At 44.0% G+C, this 18139-nt stretch overlaps 1 protein-coding gene across 2 annotated transcripts in view; it reads right to left on the reverse strand.

The window, feature by feature from the left end:
* Nucleotides 1-18139, reverse strand: part of SYNPR (synaptoporin) — a 300995-nt gene that overhangs the window by 43483 nt on the left and 239373 nt on the right. For both annotated transcript variants that reach the window (XM_080671519.1, XM_080671520.1), the window contains one exon: nt 562-760. In XM_080671519.1, the coding sequence (XP_080527645.1) occupies nt 562-760 (199 nt within the window). The remainder of the gene's footprint in view (nt 1-561; nt 761-18139) is intronic.

The raw sequence follows: 18139 nt of genomic DNA on the forward strand, positions 1-18139 counted from the left end.
AGAGTTGTTGTGTCCTCCTAAGTCTATGTGTGTCCCTGTTGGCGTATGCGGGTTTCACCCATGTGAGTTCATGAACCATTGTATAAGAAAAAGCAAATAGGAAAGAGTTGGTGGTGGGGAAGGAGAGAGAGAGAGGGAGAACTCCATTTTCAAACTAAACAGCTCTGTGCCCAGTATGCCACATACTAAGGGAATATGCAATTCAAATAAGCAGAAGTCACACCATCTAAATAACCAGTGAGAAAAATGGTCTACCACCTCCATAATGCTGGAATTATAAATACACCTGCAGCAAGCCTCGCTACGCTTTCCTTGATCTCACGAGATTTCCAATTATTTATTTCAGATGAGTTGGTAGCAAGTCTTGTAATACTTTCAGGGGCACAAAAGAATGACAGACATCATGTTTTAGTATAGATCCAGGAGATCTGGATGAAAAAGAAAGGGATTCCCTTTAAAATACATGCCCTGAGGGCTCAGATAACCCCGAAGCCCCTCAAGCACTGGAAAAAGAAATTAGAGGGGACAGAAACACGTTATTGCAGAAAGCAAACCACTTACAATGAGCGGACCCCGGTTGTTCTCCCGATACTTGTTCTGGAAGAAAATGTAAACGACGGTGGCGGCCAAGGAGTAGAGGAAGGCAAAGACGGCTACGGTGACGAAGAACTCTGCCGAAGAGGAGGAGTCCCCAGTCAGCGCCAGCTTCTCCCGCTCCTTTCCCTCGCAGGTCGGCACCTCGAATGCCACCTGGTGCAACCTAGGGACAGATTTAAGCACACTCTCTAAGATGCTATGGCGAGAAAACCGGAACCATGTCTGTTAGGCATACTTGGTGCCTTTCCCCTGCGCTCAGCACTTTCCATTGTGCCCATCGGGCTCCTGCCCGCTCTGTGGCTTTCACATTTCAGGTGTCACAAGAGACAGCTCAGCGGCCAAGGAGAACAGCTCTAGACCCGGCTTCCTGCAACTGCCTGCACCTGGTTCTGCCTAACTATTTGCCCCAACCCGCATAAGAGACAAATAAACACCCCGCCCTCCCTGCTCTTGCTGGCTGACACCAATATACTGGTCTCAGCCTGATGGGAGAGAATCCTATATAATAAAAGGCTAATATGCAAATCAACCGAACAGCGGAATGACCGGTCTCTATAACGCGCACTGACCACCAGGGGGCAGATGCTCAACACAGGAGCTGTCCCCTGGTCTTCAGTGCACTCCCATAGGGGGAGCGCCACTCAGCCAGAAGCTGGGCTCACAACTGGCGAGCGGAGTGGCAGTGGCGGGAGCCTCTCCTGCCTCTGAGCAGCGCTAAGGATGGGCTCTCGGACTGCAAGAGGGTGCAGGCTGGGCTGAGGGACATCCCCCCGCTCCGAGCGCATGAATTTTGTGTACTGGGCCTTCATATTTCTTAAACTCTCACAAAGTCTCTTGGCCTGGCTTCTGTGGGCACGGACCTAACCATATCCACATGTTCTAAAGCAAAGTGGGGAGTGACTGGGGAGTTGTATGGCCTGCCTATGAGACAAGTTCGCTAATGAAATGACAGAGATCATAGCTGCAAACGTGGAAGTCAATGTTGCAGTTAAATACCATGCCATCGGGTTTCACAATAGCTGTCCATGGAGAGAGAGGGGAAGGAAAAGGAGGGGCACCTGAAATGATGACAAATTAGACTATTGACATCTCCTCCTTAAATTCTCCTGGGCTTTCTCATCTGAACTTGGACTCAAAACCTGACTCCTGAACTCGATCCTACCTGATGGTCATGGTCTTGGCTTAGGGTCTTTTCTCTGACAGTTCCCTTTCCCTACATTATTCTGCGCCCTGTTATTGCCATTCAGGTGTGAGCTCAAATGCCTTCTCCTGGAATAGCCTTTTCCTGTCCATTAATCTGAAATAGCTCCCTTTCCTTAGACATTTCTGTCACATCACCCTGTTTTATGTCACTCAGAGCACTCCTCACCAGCCTCACTGTCTTGGTAACATATTTAATTATTCATTTTTTTTCTGTCTCCACTGCCCCCTGCATTATCATGAGGATCTTAATATTCTTCTCTGTGTATCCAAAGTCCTGACACTTGTTAGCCACACACTAATTAGGACTTGGACAAGTCAATGAACACTTCTGATTCTGTAAGATAACTGATAGATCCTAATTGACTGAACTTCTGGTTTAGACAGTAAATTCTATCAGGATAGCATCCAGGCTCAATATATTACTTAATAGAGAAAATAAGATTTGGGGGGTGGGGAATGTGTGCAATACTTCCTGCTCAATAGATGACACCTAAGGAAGAAGTGTGAACTAGATGGTAAACTGTAATTCAATACAGGACCCCAAATTCTGCTTCTTTGGAAATGACCTAATTACCCCTTGATTGTGGAAATAGGCATAAACGAAGTTTAACAATGTCAGTAAAGTAAGTTCCATCTGGAAAATTATCTCTAAAAGTAACAATGATGATACTTTTGTATAACTGATGAACCTTTTAAATTCCTAACTTATGCTTAGGAAGTATTTTTCTTACTAAGCAAAACTTGAGCCCTTTGAAAAAGATTGGTTGTGCACATTCTCTTATAGTTTAGAAATAATATACTGTAGTGATGAAATACAGCAAATAATATATTGGAGCATTTCACAAGTGTCAGATACTGTGCTTTATAGGCATTCATTGATTTAATTTCCATGGCAACTGTATAATGTAGGTACTTTATTGCCCTCTCCCCCTTTGCAGATTAAGAATTAGGCTTAGAAAGATTAAGTAATTTGTCTAAGACAGATGACTTCTTGGGCCAGGGATTAAATTGTGTCAGACTCAAGAGCTTCATTTTTTTTAAAAAATATATTTTATTGATATTTTACAGAGAGGAAAGGAGAGGGATAGAAAGCTAGAAACATCGATGAGAGAGAAACATCGATCAGCTGCCTCCTGCACACCTCCCACTGAGGATGTGCCCGCAACCAAGGTACATGCTCTTGACCGGAATCGAACCCGGGACCCTTCAGTCCGAAGGCCGACGCTCTATCCACTGAGCCAAACCGGTTTCGGCTTGATTTTTTTTTTTTTTTTTTTTAACTCCGGCATTAACTGTTTCTGTTAAATAATGAGAATATTAACTGGATGAATGTTGTTTTTTTCAAAGTGAAGCCCATGCACCACTAGCATCAGAACCATTAGGGTCTTGGTAAAAGCATATATTCCAGGGCCTTGTCCAGATCCACTGAGTGGAAATCTCTAGGGGTGTAGCCCTGTTAATGGCCAAGCAGAACAGCCCAGTCCTCCCTCCCCCGAGCTCCTACGTCTCAGAAACCTGTTCTTTTCCATTCACTGATTGATTTGAGAGAGGACTGTTATGTTACACAGTCCACTTGACTTTGCTTGTGTCCCTCAGCCTCCTCCTGTTTCTCATCAAACAGAAGTGTGTGCACCTTCAGCAAAGCAGGGAAATAGAAGCATTCATCATCGTTTTATTGTAGAACCCCTTCCTCCCCTAGCAGAGATATTGAAATATTTGTTTCTCAATAGTTTGGTCTGTGGGAAGTCAGAAAAATGAAATTGATTTAAGAAGTAATCATGCCAACTGTTCTGACAGAGGTGATTCTCAGATAATGTATACTTTTTTTTCCTCATTGTTTTGTAATATGTTATTCACTCAACAAATGTTTAACAAGCAGATATGTAGTTCACAGGATGGCTAGATGCTGTGCAAAGAGTGGAAAACAAAGATGAGGCAGGATGGTTCCTGCCCATGTTGAACTTCAAGTTTAGAGGGAAAAGAAAGGTTTTATGTAAGGAGCCTTGGCCAGTGAAGGTGGGATGATCAAGACAAATTCCCTACAGAAGTGATTTTTAAGCTGCAGCTTGAAAAATGAGTAGAAATTATCCCAATGTTGGTGACTTCGCATCTCCTTGAACAGCTTTATTCCAAAAGATTATAAAATTGGAATAAAAGTGTTAGTGAGATTAGATTGGAGAAACAAGAGTAATTAGAATAACACGAAAATGGGAATTTTCAAACAAATTCAGCAGGTGGAAATGAAAATGGGGCAGCCACTTCGGAAAACAGTCTGGCAGTTTTTTAGATAGTTTAATGTAGAGCCATCCTATAATCCAACAATTCCTCGCCTAGATCCGTACCCAAGAGAAATAACACTTTTCTGCACAAAAAACTTGCACAAGAATGTTCACGGCAGCCCCGAAGTGGAAACAGTGAGATGTCTATCAGCTGGTGAATGGTTAAGCGACATGTGGCACAGCCACAGGATGGAATATTATTTCATGCATCAGCATTAATGAACCTTGAAAACCTTATGCTAGTGAAAGAAACAGACACAAAGGACCCTTTGTCTGATTACATGCATAGGAGATGTTCAGAATAGGCAAATTTATGGAGATAAACAGAGGTTAGGGCTGGGGGCTGGGGAGGATGGGAGAATTGGAGAGGGTGGCTGAGTGTTAGAGGATTTCCTTTGGGGTAATAAAAATGCCCTAGAACTGATTGTGATGATGGATGCACAACTCCACAAATATACTTGAATTGTACATTTAAAATGAATGGATTGTATGGTATGTGAACTACATCTCATAAAGCTGCTAAAAAATAGGCAGGAAATAGTATGTACCAAGATCCTTCAGAGGCAAGTTGCAGAGCACATGGGAGGAGAGAACTATGGGGTGGGAATTGGAATATTGCAGGAAAGGGGGTGGTGCAGGATGAGATGGAGAAGTAGCCAGGAGTCCCCATTGTGGGGTCCTGTGGGCCAGGTTATAGATCTGCATCTTTATCTTAAGACAAACACTGAGAAAATTTTCTTAAAATAAACAATGTCTAAACAAAAATAGCAAGCAGAGCAGTGCCACCTGCCACAACCATTCGGCTGCATACACACCTGCTTTCCAGGTGCTAGGACGCACTTCAGATCAGCCATGCCCCCAGCGGCCAGCTCCCTCAGCTAACTACACAGACTAGGTCTGCAGTTGTGTGTGCTGGGGGCAGAGTGGAGGGGTAGAATAAAACAATTGTTTATTTTCGTATGCAATCAGCTGAATAGCAACATTTCCCCCGTTGCTAACTAATTATATTGATTTACAGTAAATGTTAATTGTGCTTATCGGCACAAGGAGATAAAAATCACTGACAAATCTGCTCTGCTTGTGAACACCAATGATCTATAGCTTGGTATTTGGCCCATGAGCCACACTGGGCTGCAAGCAGGAGAAAGAGGAGAAATGGGAGTGAAGCTTTAAGCTCGTTCCCTACTGTGTGGAAGGAAGGAGGGGTCATTTATAAAGAAAAAGCACGTCAACTCAAAGTAGTCTGAGCATGATAATTCATATCACTGAATATTTGAATGCTGTATGAAGGTACATATAACAGAAAGGTTCCTTTAAGTAACAGTTGCATACATATGGATAAATACATATGTCTTACTTTGGAGGGAGAGATTTTATAGCCAGCATGTGTCTAGTAGCTGTACTAACTTTGGAAGCAAATATCATTCATTTAGAACCTAAACAAGGAAAAAACTGTTCTGTACAGAGAGAGCATGTCAGTTGGTAGCATCAGGAAGCCAGCAGGGCCGCCTCGGATCTTGTGAGGAGCTAGTCAGGGAGCAATTGCTGAGCCTGCAAAAGAGACCAAATCCAATTTGTTGATTTCAAATGCCTAACTCCCTTCTTGGCTGGCCCCGCTCAATCAAGGGGTAATTGAATGTCGCTGGGTTTTATTGCATAATGTCAATCAATGAAAAGACTCCATGTTATAGTTATTTTTCCAATTTTTACCAGTGCTGAAACACAGCCCTTTAAACAATTCACTGCTGCTTCCTTTAAACTGAAGGAACTACTTGGTACCCCACAAACCTTAGTTCTGTTGGTAGGGCCTAGAAAAATATGAAGCAAGTTGATGTTGTTTTGTTAATAAAAATATTTACAAGAACGATGGCCCTCATTTTTCAATCCCCAGGCATTGTGCTAGGTTCTTTACCGACTGCTTCTCACTTAATGTTCATAGCAACTTTCTTAGGTAGATGCTGTTGCCACCATCATTATACAGATGAGGAAATTGAGGCTTGGGTGGGTGCTGAACTTGCCTGATGTCCCGTGGCCAGGGGAGGGCAGAGATGCATCTGGAATGCAAGCAGATTGGGAGGAGCCTACACGAGTAACCACTTCTTCCTCTGTTTCAAAAGTTACAGTATCTCTAGGTTCCCAGCTGAATGTGTGCATGAAAATGACCAAGCCAGCTTTCCCAGGCCATCTCATCTAAGGGGAGACTGACAGTTTATGTTGAATAGGATTCTAAATCAATACTAATCCACTTCCACCTTGAAATTTGTGCATCGGGCATTGTACAAGGTGCCCAACAATGACAAGGTTGAATCCCTGTGTAGACCAACCAACAGGAAGTCATTAAGAGCTTCCTAGTTTCCAAATGTTGTCCTGGATTACTCTAATATCTGCCTCAGAAGCGAGCAGAGGGCAAATGACCTGACTGCAGCAGGTACTGAAACTGTGGTCATCATAGTGTTGGTAGTTCTGTTTAGAAAGTGAGATTCTGGGGTAAAGGAAAGCACAGATTCACCGTTAGTAGCACCTTGCCATTATGGGCATCTGTCAATAACACTTTCGAAATTATTGAAATACTAGAGGCCCGGTGCATGAAAATTCATGCACTGGAGTGGGGGGGGGGTCCCCTTAGCCTGGCCTGCCCCCTCTCACAGTCCGGGAGCCCTCAGGGGCAGGAGGTGACCTGGCGATCAGGGGAAGGTGACGGCCCTATCACACCTCTGCTGCTGCCACTGCTGGCAGCACAAGCCTCAGCCGGCCCTGGTTACCGAGCCTCAGGCGGCACTGGGAGGCTGGGCAGCTGCCATCCAAGGCTTGCCTGTGCCTTGGGTGTCGGCTGGGCAGCCGCCATCCAAGGCTTGCCTGTGCCTCGGGCCAGCCCTGGGTGGCTGGGTGGCTGAGGGGACTGGGCACTGCCATCTTGTGGCTCTGGGCACCACCATCTTTGAGGGCATGGCAGTCAATTAGCACATTCCCTCCTTATTGGCTGTGGGTGCCACCATCTTTGTGAGGGCATGATGGTCAATTAGCATATTCCCTCTTTATTAGATATGATCTTTTACCAGATGTGAAAGAAAACAGGACTAAAGCTACCAACAGTAGATCTCGGGGAGGCTCAGTGCAGGACAGTAAGGACATGTCCCAACGGGGTGATCCTGACCAGGAGCAAGTGTGGATAGCATTCAGGGTGCTGGGGAGCAGGCTGCTGCCACTGAATTCTGAGAGCCAGGGTTCAAGTGGCCAAGGGAAGATCAGACAGCAGACTGGTGGAAGCACATTTCTCTCGACTATTTTCTACAGCCCCTGTTCAATCCTTTGTACCAGTTGACAGACATTAATCCTCCTGCTCCATTTTCTTCTCTCTCTTCCCAATATGAAATATTGGCATTTATCTTCTTTTAGATGGCTGTTTCTTTGGCTAGCCATATGTGTGATTCACAACACACAAATCACTACAAAATCTTGGGAGTTTATAAACACTTTCTGTCACTGCATTTTATTTTTTTTCTCCCCAGCAAACTCCCCCGTTTGACAGAGGAGGATGTTGGAGCTCAGTCATTGTGAAAGAATCACCAAAGATCACCCATTGAGCCCTGGCTGGTGTTTCCAGTGGTTAGAGCATCAACCTTCACACTGAAGGGCCACAGGTTCGATTCCCCATCAAGGGCACGTACCTGGCCCCAGTTGAGGTTTGTGTGTGGGAGACAACCAATCGATGTGTCTCTCTCACATTGATGATTCTGTCTCTCCCTCCCTCCCTTCAACTCTCTCTAAAAATCATTGGGAAAAAATATCCTCAGGTAAGGATTAAAAAAAAATCACACAGTTGGCAGAGAAAAGGCAAACTTAGAACCCAGGCTTTCTGATACCCAGCTGTAAGATTTTTACTTATGATCCAAATCCCATTTCTAAGTTTTTCCGACCACCAAACTCTACATTATGATCAAGTCCTTCATTCATTCCAAAGGGATTTATTGGGCCCAAGTGCCAGTCATCAGAGAAGCTGACAGGAAGGCAATGAGCTGTGAGAAACAGAAATAGAGATTATCGAGGAGGTTGAGAAGGACACACCCCCTCTGTCTGTCATTTCTCTGGTTTTCTGACTGTACCTGGAGCATGGCATTTGCTGATGCTATTTAGGATAATGAGAGTGATTCCACTTCTACTCCTGGCTGCCAATCACCAACTGGCGTTTATTGAGCACATTGTAGGCCAGGAACCCTGCCAACTGTTTTCACATGTTATCTCACTTAGATTTTCACACTTGATCAGGTGGGCAGTATTACGCTTGTTTAGGGACAAGGAAAGTGAGAAGCAGAGTAGGGAAGTGACTTGTTGAAGTTAGAGCCTTGAGACAGTCTACATGGCCCCAAAGCTCTTACTTATAACCTCTCATGTGAAAAATTTCCCCCACTTTAAATATTTTTTCTTTATCATAATAATTTTCACAATTTTGTTCCTTTATATGCATACTTTTTTCACATATTAGAATTTTGTGACTGAAGAGTTTTAGGTTAAAATGTAGAGAAATAGCACAAAGATTGAGACTAATAGTGAACTTTGAAAATTGAGCTAAAATTCACATAAAAGGTAAAGTTATAGAAGACTTTTTATTATTTATTTATAAATTTATTTTCTTAATCCTCACCTGAGGCTATTTTTTCCATTGGTTTCTTTTAGAGAGTGGAAGGGAGGGCAGGAGGGGGAGTGAAAGAGAGAGAGAGAAACATTGATGTGAGAGAGACATTGATTGGTTGCCTCCCGCATGCAGCCCGGCCCTGACCTGGGTCAGGGATCGAACCTGCAACCCAGGTATGTGCCCTTGACAGGGAACTGAACCCACAACCAACAGTTAGGTGCATGGGCTGACGTTCCAACCACTGAGCAGCACTGGCCAGGGCCAGTCATTTTTTACGTAACCTTGGTTGAATCAAAACCAGCTTCATTTCTCAGACTTGCAGCAACATGTATTCACTGAAAATACTTTCTTAAAGAGAAACCAAGATGGTGGCATAGGTAAGCACCTAAACTGCTGCCTTGCACAACAATTTCAAAACTACAACTAAAAGACAGAACGGACACCATCCAGAACCACAGGAAAGCTGGCTGAGTGAAAATTCTACAACTAGAAGGAAAGAGAAAAGCTCACAGAGAATTGGAGGTACGGCAAAGGGTCTTTGTGCGCGCAGAGAGGAAGGGCGGCTGAGAGCCTGGCTGACTTTCTCTGGCAGAAGGGGGAAGGAAGCCCCCGACTGCACTGAACCCCAGTTCCGGGCAAGCCCCTGGGGACCCACGCTCTTATGGGGGAGTCTGGACTCTCGGGCAGAGACTCGGGAGCCGGGGAAGGCAGAGGTCTGAAGGAGCACGCGTGCCAGTGCGCACAAAGGCTGCGGAGGTTGCCACAGGCTTTCCCTAGTGGAAGGGAGTCGGAGGCTCCTGACTGCACTGGGCCCCAGTTCTGACTGCACTGAACCCCGGTTCCAGGCGAGCCCCTGGGGACCCACGCTCTTGTGGGGGGAGTCTGGACTCTCGGGAGGAGACTCAGGAGCCGGGGAAGGCAGAGGTCTGAAGGCGCGCACGTGCGCAGGAGGGCAAGGCTGACAGGAAGCCAAGACTGAGACTCCACCCCATCCAAGCTGAGCACAGAGGCTATTGCAATTTGGCAAGTCTAATCCTATAAGGCTGTCTCCAGCACCGAACTTCTCCCAGCATAGACACAGCTGATCCTTACAGCCAACTGGCCTGGAGGTCAATTCTTCCCAGTGATACCAACAACAATCAAGACTTAATTACAACAAGGCTGTACACACAGTCCACAAAGGGGTGCACCAAGAGTGTCCACCTCAGGTTAACTGGGGAGGCAGACCCACTGGGCCATATTGGAAACCTAGCACACAAATCTACCGTACCAACTCAGGGAAGCAGTGAAAATGCGGCGTCAAAGAATCAGATCACAAACGAAAGAAATGGAGGAAAACAAACGACTGGATATAGAATTAAAAACCACGGTTATAAGGCTTTTCAAGAATATCCTAGAAAAGGCCGATAAATATAACGAGACCCTCGAAGATATGAAAAAGGACCAACTAGAAATTAAACATACACTGACTGAAATAAAAAATATTATACAGAGACCCAACAACAGACTAGAGGAACACAAAAATCAAGTCAAAGAATTGAAATACAAAGAAGCAAAAAACACTCAACGCAAAAAGCAAAAAAAAAAAAAAAAAATCCAAAAAGTTGAAGATGGTGTAATAAGACTCTGGGACAACTTCAAGCGTACCAACATCAGAATTATGGGGGTGCCAGAAGAAGAGAGAGAGCAAGATACTGAAAACCTATTTGAAGAAATAATGACTGAAAACTTCCCCCACCTGGTGAAAGAAATAGACTTACAAGTCCAGGAAGCACACAGAACCCCAAACAAAAGGAATCTAAAGAGGACCACACCAAGACACATCATAATTAAAATGCCAAGAGCAAAAGACAAAGAGAGAATATTAAAAGCAGCAAGAGAAAAACAGTTAGTTACCTACAAGGGAGCACCCATACGACTGTCAGCTGATTTCTCAACAGAAACTATGCAGGCCAGACGGGAGTGGCAAGAAATTTTCAATGTGATGAATAGCAAGAACCTACAACCAAGATTACTCTACCCAGCAAAGCTATCATTCAGAATTGAAGGGCAGATAAAGAGCTTCACAGATAAGAAAAAGCTAAAGGAGTTCATCACCACCAAACCAGTATTATATGAAATGCTGAAAGGTATTCTTAAAGAAGAGGAAGAAGAAAAAATAAAGATAAAAATTATGAACAACAAATACATATCTATCAACAAGTGAACCTAAAAATCAAGTGAATTAAAAACCTGAGGAACAGAATAATCTGGTGACTATAATAGAATCAGGGGCATAGAAAGGGAGTGGACTGATAATTCTCAGGGGGAAAGGGGTATGGGGGGTTCATGAAGAGACTGGACAAAAATCATACACCTATGGATGAGGACATTGGGGGGGAGGTAAGGGCAGAAGGTGGGGTGGGAACTGGGTGGAGGGGAGCTATGGGGGGAAAAAGGAGAAACAATTGTAATAATCTGAATAAAGATTTATTAAAATAAAAAAAAGAAAAAAAAAGAAAAAAAAGAAAATACTTTCTTAAAAAATGAATATAAAACTAAGTGAAAGACAAAATGCTGTACTTCTGCTCTTAAACACAATAGGGGCATTTCTCCCTGATGCGATTATGCACTAAATACATTAAAGTTTATTGTCTCCCAAAGGAATTTTCCATTGCGTTTTTGTGCTCCCTACTTTGCCAAAAGAAAAGATCATCTTTCAAAGGAGAGGAATAATAAATATCAAGCAGAGGGAACTGAGCTAGACTGGAAAATGCAGTCAAGGTTTCTGCCAACAATATCCTTCCACAGGATTCACTGTGTGTGCGCACGTGAGGATAGGCTAGGAAGGGGCTGCCCCTCCCCCAGCCCGCCACTTTCATCTCCATGGGCCAGAAAGACATTTATCCAATTGTTGGAAACTATATTATGCTAAGAGGGATCTTATCAAATCTCAGCTTCCTCCACACAAGTTTGTAATTATGTAGATAAACATCTCTTATATAAAAGGCCTGTGGCCGGGATGCCGTCACGACCAAATGAGCAGCGGCTCTCCCAGTGGGAGGGGTGGAGAGCTACGAGCAGGGGAGGGCTATGAGCGTGATGGGTGGGGCGGCCAGCTGTGGCAAGCGGAAGTGAGCTACTCATGCACGCTGGGCCTCTAGTTTTAAAATAAAAAAGTAGACTTCCATGCGATTCAAAAGGAGTGGTTGGTGGAGACCAGAGCTTGAAGGGAACCTGAGAGAAGGGAAACTCTATAGAACCCATGCAATGGCTGCAAAGAAGCCTGGCCATTCTCACCATGCTGTCACTTGTGACTTTCAGATTCTTTAAATAGAACTTGAGTCATCCAGAACTCAGCCTGCCCCCACATTGTCAAATTAAAATAGATAATGAGGTCATTATCTGTTGTTTTAGGGAACATCCTTTTTTCTCTCTTGTTCGTCTTCCCTGAACTGTGCTCTACTCAAGTGAATCATGAAACAAAACCAATCCCAGAGCTTTTTCTTCTTAAACTTGAATGTCCAGATAACTGCCTGTCTGTCCTTTTTATTTGATTAGTATAGAAATGCTTCACAAATAAACAACATAAAATATTTGAACAGAAGTTATTTATAACATTCAAAAAACATATATAGGTATCATGAGAGAGGGCAGCAAAAATCTGAACTGACCTTTTGCTTAGAATTTAGATCAAATTGACTCATTAATTCAGTCAAAATATACTATTTGTAAAAATTCAGTCAATAGAAAAATGTTTAGAGGAAGCAAATGTAAGTTTCCTTATAATTCCATCTCCAGTATTAACAATTAAAAAATGGAAATCAAGCAGGGTCTTCACTCTGCTGTTTATTCCCTAACTAGGGGCCTGGTGTACAAAATTCATGCACTGGGGAGGGGGTCCCTCAGCCCAGCATGCCCCCTCTCACATACTGGGAGCCCTCAGGGGATGTCCTACTGATGGCTTAGGCCCGCTCCTCGTTAGGAGTGGGCCTAAGCTGCAGCCTGGCCTCCCTTTGCGGGAGGTGACTGGGCTGATCAGGGGAAGGTGCCAGCCCCATCACCCCGCTGCTGCAGCCACTGCCAGTCACCGCAGCTGCCAAGGTATTTTCATCAACACGGACTCCGGTCCCTTCACCATGAAAAAATGACAACTTTCTTTAAGCATTTTCAAGATGTGTCTTTCATAGGATATGACATTTCTTTGATCCCAGGCTCAGCCCCTGCCCAAGCCTAAAGCCCTAGGCTTTAGTCTTGGAAAGGGGGACCCCCTGCACCTCCAATCGCAGGCTCGGCCCCTTCCCAAGCCTAAAGCCTCCACCCGATGGCCGGCTGGGAGTGACCTGGGTGCTGAGGAGGTTCCTGGGACCCAGGTAGGTATGCAAATTAACCTCCATCTTTGTTGGGTTAATTTGCATACTCACTCTGATTGGCTGTGGGTGTAGCGGAGGTATAGTCAATTTACATGTTTCTCTATTACTAGGTAAGACTAGAGGCCTGGTGCATGAAATCATGCACAGGTGGGGTCCCTTGGCCTGCCCTGTGGGATCCTGCTGAAACTGGCTCTCTGACATCCCCTGAGGGGTCCCAGATTGCGAGAGGGTGCAGGCCAGGCTGAGGGACCCCAACAGTGCATGATCAGAACCGGGGAAGGATACGGGAGGTTGGCCAGCCAAAGAGGGACCACAGGAGGGCTCCAGGGTGTGTCTGGCCCATCTCGCTCAGTTCTGATCAGCCAGACCCCAGCAACAAGCTAACCTACCAGTCAGAGCATCTGCCCCCTGGTGGTCAGTGCACATCATAGCAACTGGTCGACTAGTCGACTGTCTGCCCCCTGGTGGTCATTGCATGTCATAGCAAGCGGTTGAGCAGCCTTAGCATATCTTTAGCATATTATGCTTTGATTGGTTGAACAGCCAACTGGTCGACCGCACACTTAGCATGTCAGGCTTTTATTATATAGGATAATATGACTACTACACATCTCATTATTTTAGGAAGATCTACCTTATTCCTTTTAACACTCCTATAATACACCCGCAGGATGTATGAATTATCATGTTGTGCAGAATGTTCTGTGGAGCCACACAGTCCACTGGTGGGCTTTTGCTTGTTTCCTATCTTTACCTATTAAAACAATGGCTTGAACATGTGTCTTTGGCTATTTGTGTGATAACTTTCTTTGGGTAAATTTCTAGAAGCAGAACTCCTGGGTAAAGGAATGTATTGGTCAGGGTTCTCCAATAAAGCAGAGCTCATAGGATCTACATTTTAAGGAATTTCTTTTGAGGACTTGGCGCATGTGACTGTAGGGTTGGCAAGTCTGAATGGCATAGGGCAAACCAGCGTCTGGAGACTCAGGTAAGAGTTTACGTTACAGTCTTGAGTCCAAAGCCCGGAAAACCAGAATTTCTATGTTGCAGACTGAAGGCAGAATTCCCTCCTTTACAGGAAACTTCATCAGACCTTCACCGGGTTGGTTCCACTTTGCGGAATAATGGAATACACTGCATTTACATATCGTAGTGCTTGCATGTAAGTGGCAATTACAGTTACTATTATTAGGTAAACTGCAAACAGCTTCCCACGTTCAAAATTCAAGTTGTAAGTCTAATAACTAAAGTTGATTTTTAAAAATCCAAATGCTTTCAAAAAGTAGGTTTCAAAGACCTGGAAACCTGGCATCATCTATTACTACATTGCTCTGTCAAAAGTCCACCCTATTAGCAGTTATTTGGTCATTTTCTGTTGCTGCTTGCTGTCATTTCATTCTTCACAAAATAACTGGTCTTGTGGAATGTTCAATATAAAGAACCTAACAGAACCCTTGTTGGCTAAGAAACTCAATTTATCTGAATTTCAATATACCAAATTATAATGAAATCAGCAATAATCACATGTATAGAACAAAACACAATCTCCTTTAAAGCCATTAAAAAGCTGTTGCCCTATCAAGTGGCTATGAAATTGTAAATTTCTAATTTTCAGTTATTAATATCATCATAAATACAGAAATCCTTCTTGTAAAAAAGTCTAAGACACAAGGAAAGATTGTTCATTTTAGAGTTAACTAGGAACAGCTTCTTTAACATATTTATCAGCTCCGGATAGGAAAAGTGCCCTTTATTGTCAGCAGATATAATGTCACCCATGTTCCCAATGAGTTGTCAGCAACCAGGGGATTAATCATATGATCTTCAAATTGTATTCAGAACATGACATGTAAGAATTCATTTTCCACACAGCAATCAGAAATCGCTTAAAAACCTAAATCAGAGCATGTCATTCCCCTGCATAAAATTCCCTTCCAATGTTCCCCCTGGCACTCAGGGCCAAATCCAAACTCTGACCCTGGCCCACAGGACCGACATCCCCTGGATCTTGCCTAATTACTTGTTATTATCATACTTGCTACTTGCTACTTTCTCTTTCTAAAACTCAACTTTCCCCTGCCCCCAGGGCCTTCGAACCTGCTTCCATGTTGCCCATGGTCCATTTCATCTTTTCATTCAGGTCTCAGTCCAAATGTGACCACTTCTGGGAGGCCTCCCTTGACCAACCAATCTAAAAGGCATGTCCCACCCCTAGTCACATGTTGCTTTGTTTTATTTATTGTTCCTATTGCCTGTCTGAAGTTATTCTATTTGTGAACCTCTGCTTTGCCCACCATAAGCAGCATGAAGGCAGGGATCCTGTTTGTTTTGTCTACCTCTCTATTACTGAGCATCAGGTCAAATCTGGATCACAGTAAATACCCAATACTTCCTTGTTAAATAGAACAATAAACGAGGGAAGGAGGGAGAAAAAAACGAATAGAAAGAGAATGGATTGATCTCAATGAGTTCTTAAATGTTTTCTGGAAGCTGAGCCTGCTGTTACCCCATGGGATTGTGGAAAGAGATGCCTCACTGTCTTGTCAGAAGAAACCAGACTCAAAGAGGTGAAGGCCTTGACCAAAGTCACATAGTGTGAGGGTCACAACTCAAGCCTTCTGCTCCTAGACCAAGGAACCTTACTCTGCTCTGCAATTCCTACAAGAAAGAAACTCTCTGATAACCCAGAGAGGCCATACCTGGAAACTGGAATGACCCAAGGGACAAGGAGTCAAAAATGGAAGTCACCCTTCTGGGGCCTGCTAGAGAAGCTCAACAAAGAGCCCTCCCCCCAGGCCTTCTCAGTCGGGCATTTCTCATAGACCCATGTCTCTAAGCCACAGCTGTGCATTTGTGTGCAGGCTTTGCCCCAGTGTCAGGGCCAGGCCCATGCCTCACTCATTCATTCATCCCGTCATCTCCGGCAAGCCAAGCACTGTGCTCAGGATTATGGATGTCAGAGTAAACGACACGGAGATGGTCTCTGCTCTCAGAATCTTTGCTCTTATAAAAAGCAGACAACTGAACAACCTGTTTCAATAAATGGCAATGAGGGTTAAGACCAGGACATGGAGGGTTCTAAGCTGTTCTAGGGAACCAGGGAAGGCTTCCTGGGGGAGGTGAGCTTAAGTGAAGTCTGGAAAGTGAAGAGAGACAGGGAAGGGAGGGGAGGAGGACAAATGAGACTTCGTCCTTTAAGGAATGAGAGGGATCTGTCCCTCGCCCATTTAAACCTACATACTAGTACATGTTTCAGGCTCAGCTTCCAGAAAACATCTAATGAGTGAGGCATAGGCCTGGCCCTGAAGGTGAGAAAGTGTGTAATTTGAGGAAGTTTTCTTTTAGAAAGTGGAAAAAAATGGCATAACTTCTGTCATGAACAATGCTGGTAAGTATTGAACCCTGACTTTGTGCTTCCCATGCCGTGTTTCCTTTAGTGTTTACCAGAGCCCTGAGAGGTATAATGAAACAATCCCGGTTCCACAGATGGGGAGACAGAGGCTGAACATAGGCTCATAGAGGAATGGGATGGCTTCCTTCCCTCGCCCATTCTAGTCTGATACAACTGCTGCATTGGAGATTCCAGCTGTACTGCGCAGTCTTCTTCCGTTTGCCTCCTCCATGCATGCTTCCTGCTGCCCCTGCAGACTGGATGTTCCCTCGGCCACTCTCAGGTGCTCATCGAAGCCAGCTGCCTACACACTGCAGAGGGGAGTTGCAGTGCACATTTTCAGAATGGTTGATACAGGAGAAACTAGCTTGTTAAAAATTAATTGGCTAAAAGCCAATTTGCCAAAAAATCAATTAACCTGAAACTGTCAGGGAGATTTTTACCACAACTATTTTGCCACCATATGTGAGATTGAAGTTGCTCCTCAATTTGAAGGCCAATTTGAGGATGTAGATGAGTGTGTGCAGTGTGTATGTGTGCGTGTGTGTGTGTGTGTATTGGGTGTTAGAGGTGTTGTAGAGGGTTTGGCCCAATGCAGCTAATACATTGGATATATTTTAGAAGAGAAAAACATCATTCAGAAAAATGATTATTTGGAAAATGGCCTTGAGGGAAACTGCTTTCCTGCATATTTACTTAAGGTGGGAATTAACCTAGAGACCCTCAGGGACACCCACACTTCCCTGAAAAAGAATTCTTAGGGAATAACTTGGTGCCTTCGAAATCAGTGTCATCTTCCTCTTGCCAACAGAGGTGAAGCTAGCATTGAGAATGAGACTTTGTCCTTTAAGGAATGAGATGGCTCTGTCCCTCGCCCATTCGAACCTACATACTAGTACATGTTTCAGGTGATCTTCCAGCTTCAACCACTTCTTCCTTGTCCACGCCAGCCTCCTGAACTCTGTTTCCAAATAAACCACCCTAATGTGGACCAATCTGAGTGAAAAGCAATTTTATGCAATGTCTACCAGGGATTTGATTGGAAAGACTTTGACTTTTTTAGGGAGGCCAGTGACACCAACCTATTCATAGGAGGATCAAAAAAGTCTTTTTCTGAGACTTGTGGGTATATCTGAAACCCTCCCAGGAGGTCCACAAGATCAAATTTATTTCCATAATAATACTAATACATTAATTATTATTTTCACTCTCATTCTCTCACAAGTTCATAGTCAGATTTTCCAGAGATACATGTTGTGGGAGAAAGCCATTTTTCTGAGGGCTAATGGGTGTGTATTTGCCTGGCCTTATATTTTATACATTTTATGACTTTGCTTTCTAATATGGTAAATGTTCATAGACCTAGTCCACATAAATAAAAAGTTGGTCCTCAATCATTTTTAGGATTGTGGAAGGGCCATGGGATTTAACATCTGAGAACTACTGTTCTAGATGATGATTTCTTACTTCTCCCAAATTACTTTTTTCTTATGTCCATTTTTGATAATTCAAGTAATATGGGCATACAAGGCATAATTCACCACTTTACACAGGTTTTCCTTTTATTCAACAGATATTTACTGAGTACCTATTACATGCAAGTCATCACACTAAGCAATCGTTGTATTGTCATCAGTCAGAGTGTATCAGCTCCCTATCCTTGGAAAATGCTGACTAAAGGGCT

This window comes from Plecotus auritus, assembly GCF_963455305.1.
Source record: "Plecotus auritus genome assembly, chromosome: 6".
NCBI lineage: Eukaryota > Metazoa > Chordata > Mammalia > Chiroptera > Vespertilionidae > Plecotus > Plecotus auritus.